General features: G+C 33.0%; 1 protein-coding gene across 4 annotated transcripts; it reads right to left on the reverse strand.

The window, feature by feature from the left end:
- Positions 1-1,748: 1,748 nt before the first annotated feature.
- LOC105127198 (uncharacterized) lies at positions 1,749-3,357 on the reverse strand. 4 transcript variants are annotated; one of them, XR_842584.1, is made up of 4 exons: positions 3,282-3,357; positions 2,463-2,749; positions 2,164-2,292; positions 1,749-2,115 (listed from the first exon to the last, which is right to left on the reverse strand). XR_842584.1 is itself a non-coding variant. In XM_011028383.1 (4 exons), exons 1-3 carry the CDS (start codon positions 3,333-3,335, stop codon positions 2,214-2,216), a joined length of 420 nt encoding a protein of 139 aa, XP_011026685.1. In that variant the 5' UTR covers positions 3,336-3,357; the 3' UTR covers positions 1,750-2,118; positions 2,167-2,213. The 4 variants fall into 4 exon arrangements, 3 of the variants coding, with proteins under 3 accessions (XP_011026684.1, XP_011026685.1, XP_011026686.1); XM_011028383.1 differs by having other exon boundaries at positions 1,750-2,118; positions 2,167-2,292; XM_011028382.1 differs by having other exon boundaries at positions 1,749-2,292.
- Between the last annotated feature and the right edge of the window lie 5,965 nt (positions 3,358-9,322).

Here is a 9,322-nt window from a genome sequence, read left to right on the forward strand (position 1 = left end):
ATTATAGTACCTCGTTGGATCCTCCGGGTACTCCTACACAATCTTCATGTGCTCTCGTGCAATTTTGGTTCTCCAGATTTCTTCCTATTCATTGCTTATGTTTGACAGCAGCTCATCCTGTCACAACATCTATCCAAGTTTAAATAGGGTGCCAATCTTTATCCCTTTGCTGTATTTCTCTTCCATTATCAGGGTCTTCATCAATTCTCCCCTCGAGAAATTATAGTCACCGAATCTAACTTCCTTGGAGAAATCACCACTCCATCAAATCCTTGATCATACGGAACCCAACTGTTCCTTTGTGCCGTCATCCTGCTAGTCTTCAACAGTTTTATAACAAACTGTCACATATACGAAAATAGTACCGTATGGATAATCCTTCCACTAAGCAAGTTCCCAGGAAAGATTGGAGGGGTCACAACGGTCCCGCTTAAAACCCAATCTCCTAGCCAGAACTTCTTAGGCCATATCTATCCATCGTACTGTCTTTTCGTATATACAACCATTTGCTAGCTTTGTTGCGGCTTTCCTTTACAAGTGATCTGGGGTATCCTGGTTTTATACCTGATTTCTCAATATCTGGCGAGACTACCAGTGCTCAGATTCGTCAAGATTGGTCTTCATTAAATTTCACTCTCCACCTCAAATTGTCCAAATGATCGGGTGTCCAGAGTGTCCCAATTTTAACTTCCCTCAAGGCAATTAAAATTTCCCACATAATAGTTCAACACATGTAATTGGGCAAACATGTGTGATTTCTTCTTCTTCAGCTCCATCGACCACCATGATGACCATCAGATGCCTCCTAATCGGGCAATCTCTCTTTAATAATTCATCACTGTCTTTTATGATCTCAATCTCAACGATCAGACCATACCATTGCATCCGGAATGATCAAATTAGCTGGAAACAAGTCTGAAATCATCCAAATCGCACTTTAGACGGCTAAGATTTGATCAAAATAATTCTGGCCTGATAAACGGCCCAGATTCAATCTCAGAACCGGTTGCACGTAGACTCTGCCACACAGGATCAAAATCCAGGGAGCTGACGTGGCAGTTTGACTGGTCAAAGTGCTGATGTGCCAGGTGATGTGCCTGATGACTGTGCAGAACTGCTGACGTGCCTAATGACGTGGCAGTTTGACTGGTCAGAGTGCTGATATGTCAGGTGACGTGTTTGATGACTGTGCAGAACTGCTGACGTGGCTGATGACGTGGACAGTCGCCCCGCCGGCGCATGCGCCGGTTTCCAACGTCCGATTTCGACGCGGTTTTCACCAGTGGCTTCGTCTCTTCCTCCTCTACACAGTGGTATGGTCAAAACACAATTTTGACAACTTTTATTTTTGAGCAAAATCAAACACCACTTTAAACCGAACGCTCTGATACCAATTGTTGGGAATTTCGACCGGTGATGTTCTGATACTTGCTCATAGGAGAGCCAAGCACACTGACACAATATTTAACGTGGTTTGGCAAAACCGCCTACATCCACGAGAGAAGTCAATATATTTAGAGATAGATAAAGAATATAAAACAAATACATGGAGGAGGAGGATTACACCCTCTCATACTCAACTCTCAACTCTCTTTGCTGCACTTGCAGCTGCTGCCATTGCAGCTCTTTCTTCCTCTCTACTCTCTTCACATTTTCATAATTCTCTTCACTCATTTTGCTCTCTTGCATATGTCTCTTCACATTTTCATAATTCTCTTCACTCATTTTGCTCTCTTGCATATGTCTCTATTTATAGCCATTCATGGAGGCTTTTCTTCAAAAAGATGGCTGTCAACTCCAAATCTTCTTCAATAATGGTGGCTGCTAACCTTTAACATCTTGCACATTAATTGTGGCAACCAACCTCACAGTGGGGGTGGGGGCGTTCATGAATTGACATAGTTGACAGCAATATTAAGAGGTGTAAAAAAGCCAAGTATTGTAAAGCACAATTGAGCATGAATGTTTCTTGTATGAATGTTTTCCCTCTAAAATAGACTTAAAACCAGCTCACAATTGAGCATGTCATCATGATACCAAGTCCTTTACACAAGCCTAGTTATGAGAGGCCTTTTCTCAATTCTTTTATATAAACTGGTTTTTGTTTTATACTTATTCGATATGGGATAAATTCTCAGATATTCCTTTTTATTTGCACTTTTTTTCAATCATAAACTGCCTAAATCTAAGTGTATGCGCGCGCACAAGCATGGTTAATTTATTGATCTTGTTATTGCCTCTCCTCGGGGAGCTTGCTTGAGCTCAGGTTCTGCTTTGCCATTAATTAGTTCCCTGAAACATAATATTTAACAAACGAAAACATTAGTAAATCAAATCATCCGGGGCAAAAAATAAAAAAAAGAAGCCAAGAAAATGCAGTTCAAGTTTCTAACTGGCGATATTGTCAATATGATATCCTCTGATCATAAAAATAAAACAAACGTATTTGGAGAATCACAAACCGCAAGATTTGAGTCAGAACGGCGTCCCTGGGGGCATCATTCTCTGATCTTGCTTTGATAATTTGAAACATGAGGTCAAGCCTGACTTGATTTGCAGCGCTCTGCTTGATGATTATATTAGTTTCCTCTTTCAGTTTGGCAGTCTCTTTGCTTATTTCTTCAAATTTCTCCCTCACTTCTTTCTGTCCATCTCGTATGCGTTCCTGGCCCTCGTTGATCTCCGCCATGTCAGCTCTTATCCTCTTGATACTCCTAGTTAGTTTGGTGTCCCTTGGTTTTCTTTTCTGCTGACAATAACATTGAGGAAATATTGAATGTTAGAAAGCTAGCATAACAGTGTTATCTAAGTTGTCTTTCGTCATTAGTTTCCTAGGACAAGAGCGATCTCTAAGTTGTATTTGGCTAGTTTTCTATGATACAAAAAAAAAAAATCTTGTCTTGTTGAAGAAGAAGAAGAAGAAATAAATATATTTTTAAAATATTTTTTGAATGAGTTTTTATTTTTCAAAACAAGAAGGAAATAAAAAGAAACATGACATCTGTATCTTTAATATTTTTATCTCTTAATACATCTACAGTGTATATCCTTTTAGCAAAAATGCTGATAACAATCAAAAGCAAACAATAGTATTTGGAGGCGGGGTGGGGCATTGTAATAATAATAATAATTTTTTATTTAAAAATATATTAAAAAATTATTTTTAATATCAATATATCAAAATAATATAAAAATAAAAATTTAAATAAAAAATATTTAAATTTTTATAAAACACTTTATGTGACAAGTTAACAAACTACACTGAAATATATGTAACGCACCATGCTTCGAGTTGCGCGTCGGCCCTTCCTTATCGCGATCATTTTATTGTCCATGCCGCTGCTCAACTGATGGTAGCTTTATAAAGAACTAATTCGTTATATATAGGAATTATGCTCAAAAAGACGCGGGAGGAAACTGCGGTTGATTTTCCTATTTCCTTCCTTTTCTTCTGTGGACCGACCTAACGTATGCGTGTCCGTAGGGTTATTGATATATAAAATTAACTAAATTCGGATTAAAACACTAAATATTCTAATATTTTATTTTATTTTATTTATGAAATCACAACCTAATCAAGTCTACCTTCTACGAAGGTTTACATTGTGTTTTTACATGCTAGATAAAACCACTAGACTAAAAAACAAAATCTGGTACAATTATACCTTTCTTCTATTTAGGACACCATATAATTTCTGCAATTCTGTCTACATTGTGGTGTCCTTTTCCTTTTTAAATGTTTATTTATTTATATATATTAGTGTTTAAACAAAAAAATAACCGCATTTCACATCAATCACAACAAAAAAAAAGTTAATTTTATAGCGACGATAAAGTTAAATGGAAGGTATTTATTTTTTTTCTTTGTATTTAGGTTTGGATTTAAATTTTATTGTACATACCGTGATGTTTTATATATTTATTAAGTTTACAAAATGTTCAATGAATTATGAAATTCCCGTAATGCTTTACATATTTATTAAACTTACAAGATATTAAAATTAATAAAAATATATACAAACTGATTCAAACAACAATATAAATTAAAAAAAAAACTAATACAATTCAACTAGAGGTCTGCTTGTACACGCAGCATATTTGGAGTAAATGGTTTGGAAAACCCTTATAGACGCCAATTCTCATGTCAAAATCGCACGCGTTCGTGCGTTGCATTGCGCGAGGAGCTTTCGATTTTATTTTATTTAAAAAACAAAAACTTTTCGATGAATCCACCAGCTTTCCGATTTCTTAACTGGGTGTCATGAGGTTGTCGACCTAATGTGAATTTATTTAAAATTGATAGCAGAGGTGCGATTTTCCGAGAAAATGATATATAATTTTCTTTGTGTAGAAATATATTAAACTATTGGAATGTTTGCATAATTACAAGAAACTATTTCGTAAGGTCAAAAAAACGAAACACTCACTTTTGTGCCCTCATGTTTTATGTCACAAGTATGGTATTTTTTTCAAATGTTAATCTCAAACCCATTAGTAAGTTAGATGGATGAACGAGAGTGTCGTCAAACTTGTGCGTACATTTCATATTTATTATTTATGAATCTCTTTTAGTAAAAGAAAAATTATAAATGTTTATTCAACTGAACTAGTAAATGATCTGTTAAAATATTGATATGCATAGTTAATAAAATAAAAAATAAAACACATAAAAATTTATATGGTTCATTTAATTTGACTTAGTCCATGATAAAATATAAAAGAATTTCACCAAATAATATAGTAATTACAATCTTTCTTTATTAATAGATAAACAATTAAAAAAAAATTATTTTAAAAAAATATCTTATTTATTTTCTCATAAATACCTCATAATTTTATAAAATTATTTATTTATTTATTTATTTTTATCTTGATATACAAAATAAATTTGAAAACATTAATTATTTATAGATAAAAATAAAAGGATGACGCTATAAACTTATTTTCATTTATTTTCACTCGTAATCTATCAATTATATAAATAATTCTATTAATTCTATTAATAATTTATTTTTATTAATTAAATTAACAACTCCACCAATTATATTAATTTAATTAAATGACTATACATTGGCAGTTGAAGCCACGATCCTGTTCCCATCGTGTCAGAGTCCTAATTAGCTAACTGGTTCCCTTGGTTTATTTTGTAGCTATAGTGTTTTTTGTTTTCTCTTACTGTAACATGTATTATAAGGATGGATAAACTCCACAGAAAAATGAGAGAAAATTAAGAATAACAAAAATACCACGAATAAATGGTCCGTACCTGTTATAATATATTTTTTTCCAGCAAATCCAAGATATACAGTCTCTGTATTATATAGAATCCAACCAAATCATAATTAAAAAGTGGAATCCTCTCCAATTTATTAGTTTTGTAAGTTTCAACATATAAAACACCACATTTTCCTCTCAAGTCAATCCCAGCAAAAAGGGAAAATGCTCAACACAATGAGAGACGGGGACATCGTTGATGGTAAAGTAGGGGTTTGCCCCTGGAAATTTAAACTCCATATCACCAAAAAGCTATTAGAGCCAAATAATTTCTTGGGTGGTGCTAACAAGGGCACGGTACTCGGTGGAAGTGCTATAGAAAGCAACACAAGTCTGCTCTTCACTATCCCAGGAAATACGAAAATCCCCTAGCAAAACGCAAAAACCAGTGGTTGGTCATCTACTGGTCATATGTAAGAACTTGCAACTCATTAGAAAATAAAAGTCCATGGAAAAGAGCAGTTTTGACATAGCGTGAAAGATATATTTCCAAAATGGACAAATTATTTTAATCAAATAATTGAGATTGACCCAGACTTCTATAGGTGTTTTGGGGTGTTACAAGAGGAGATTTTCAAAATTTTGAGTGTTTTTTTGAAATGTTTTAATTTGTTAATATTAAAAATAAATTTTAAAAAATTAAAAAAATATTATTTTAATATATTAAAAAAATTAAAAAACAGCGTTCGGCGGGATGTTTGGTGCATCGGCATGCTGCTTTCGTGCCAGTTGGCATATTAAAACATCATGCGATGTCGCACTACGACAAGACGTAAACGAAAGAAATCGCGCGACCATCGTGGAGGACGCCCGAGTTGTCTTCCCCAACGACCTCATTCATGGCAGGCGAACAAGCAACACGTATATTATTAGATGCGGCAGATCTATTTAGTGATGGGGCAGATCTATCCCTCTACAAAGTCTAAAAACCCACAAACCTTTCAACGAATAATAATAAAAAAAAAAAAAAAAGATTGCTGAAAAGGAGATGATGCCCCGCGCACAAGACTTTGGCATCAAATCGGCTTTTCTATACTTGAAATGATGCTTTCTTCTAGAGTGATGGGTTTCTATCCACATTTCAATTTTGAAATGAAACAATGGACACAACACGTTGTGGCGACCGCAATTATAGAGGTTGTGTTAGCTTTTTAGGCTTCAGTTGTAATTTGAAAAAAATAATATTTTTAATTATAATTTATTGAATTTAGATATATATTTGATAAAAAATATTATTAAAATTTATGTTGTAATTTTTTTATAAAAACTACATGAAACACAGTTCGGCAAACATATTAAAAATATATATGAAATTCAGTTAATTTTTTTTTTATATAAAAAACTACATACAACACAGTTCTTTTATATTATTGAATATAATTCACCTCTGACATGAAAGGTACTGAAAACTGACGGAGTCTCGATGAATTATGGCGTGATGCGCGAGCACTGGAGAATTGTGTGGATCCTTGCACCGACCGTCTGCCCTTTGGATCACTGAAGCAATTATTTTTCTGATAGATATATAAACCTCTCCCTCGCGGGTCCAGTCCTGCTCAGCTACACGTTATGTGCATTTTGTAAGTATGACAACAACGCTCGACGGCATCACATTATTGGTTTTGTATTATATCTATATGGGAGTGTATTTTTAACTATTTTCCCGAACAAATTCTGTAAACGAGAGATGAACTTCTACAAAAAAGGAGGAATATTAGAGGAAGTCAATATGAAGGTGAACATTAACAATCAAGGCCCGAATCAAGCATGGAAATGAGTTGTCGCATCTCTTTCTGGACAGCATCAAACCACCATACAATTTCGAATCTTATCGTCAATAACTCAGGTGACTCTAGCCTCTCGTAGCATCCCAACCTATATATATATAAAGGATGATCTTACATGGAAAAAACTACAAAAGTTTCATGAGTAGGTTTTATAGTCTATCTATCAAAATTATATTTTGTTCAGGATCTTAATTCGGTCCCTCCCTACTATTTGCTTCAACATTATAGTCTATATATCAAAATTATTTCCATATACTTTGTCAATAAATTATATTTTTTTTTATGCTGGCCTTATAGAAAATCCACAACATTAACTCTCTAACACACGAAAACTAGGTTTTTCTTCTACTTTGTATATTAAAAACACGAACAAGGGGAGATCATTTAATGAGTTAATGATATTTTTTTATAAACAGACAGAAAATAACTAGCTCTGAAGTTAAATATAATTTTGCAACAATGCCCCAATTTCTATCCGTAATATTTCAAGTCAATAAATTGTTTATGCTTATCATCCCGGATAATCTTATAATATAATATTAACATGGTATTAAATTTCAAGAAGAATTTATGGATAACAACGACACATCAGTGGGGTTTTTCAAGGAGCCAGGGAGCGAGAGGGGCAAATGTGCAATCCGATACAATGGTATACGGATATCAAAACAATGGTATTCGGATATTAAAAAATATGGTTGTTTATCCGGAAAAGAAAAGAAAATATTATTAAACAAATATCAAAAAAAAAAATTGTTTGAAATTCATCCCGTTTCTTAGGAGCGGGGAACGGTGACTCGTGATCTGCGAGTGACTTGTGGGACAATTTCCACAATTGACGTGTCATCAGTGGTGATGTCTTTCAGCCGTTTATCATTTGACTGACCGTTAGATGTAGAAGATAACCAACAAAAAAAAACAAGGATGGTATTATTCCAAGCTGTCGATAATCGGACCAACCAGAGCGCGAATCTCCGTTTATTAAGCACGAAATGGGCGAGATACGTGCTCTGCCAAATTCTTTACACGGAATGAGTTGTTCAGGATTTTTTTAAATTTTTAATTTTTAGAATTTTATATTAAAAATAAAATTTAAAAATAATTTCAAAATATTTTGATATATTTCTATACTAAAAATACTTTAAAAAACATCTTCTATCACTATCCTAATATAAAAAAGTCTCATCTTTTGTTAAGAATTATAAAAGATCTCATTTAATTAAATATCAACTTATAAAACCTCTTGTTCATCTATAAATATGAAATTTTAATACAAAAACATAATTTTGTGCTTTATGCAGGGCAACCAGAGCCATCCTTATTGATAATTTTCAAACCTGCATGTATGTTTCATCGGAGGCAAGCCTTCAATTGAGGTCCATGTAGTTTTTTATCATGATAAATTTTATTTAATAAAATATTTTCTATTTATCAAACAAAGTTAACTTAAAGAGATCTTATAAAAAAATACATAAATTAATTTAGATAACTATTTAAAAAATAATTAAGTTAATATATTATTTATTTATAAATTAATTAAATCAAAGGATACTCCACAAATCTCCATACCCGAATAAATCAAGTATTTGTTTACCCAACAGCAAGTCCGAACCCATGAAGATAAAAGTCCCCCCCACACCCACCCACCCACCATTCAAATAAATGGCACCAGGTTTTCATGTAAAACGGTACAATTACCATCTTTATTTATTATCATTTTAGCAATAATAATAGTAGTAATATGTACATCATCTGTGGGATCCCATGGCGGTAAAATTGAGAAGAGTTTCTATTTTAATTATTATAATAAGTAAAAATAAAATAATATGTACATAGCATGCAATTAATAAAACATGGTGGTACGTATGAAATATTAATTAGCTGCTAGTTGGTATTATCACTATTTTGAATTTTTATTTTGAGGAACGTAGTTTTACTCTGTTTTTTTTTTTAATTACATGTTAGGTTATTTATTTTCTTTTTATGTATTTTATTATCTTTAAATTATTATAACAATTAAAAAAACTCTTCACAGGTTTACTCTGATCGGATCCCACATATGATGTGTCGTGCATTATAAGGATGGGCCGGGGTTCTTTAAAATAATAACATGAAAATTAAATAATAATAATAATTTTGATCTTGTACCTTTTTATGTTATTTTGATTGAAGCCTCGTATTCTTTGTTTATTGACCGAATCCTTTTAAATTAGGTCACGTTAGCTCACAAACTAACGAATATTATAATAGAAGAGCGGGGACAA

The sequence above is a fragment of the Populus euphratica genome, unplaced genomic scaffold, assembly GCF_000495115.2.
Source record: "Populus euphratica unplaced genomic scaffold, PopEup_1.0 scaffold7.1, whole genome shotgun sequence".
Taxonomy (NCBI): Eukaryota; Viridiplantae; Streptophyta; class Magnoliopsida; order Malpighiales; family Salicaceae; genus Populus; species Populus euphratica.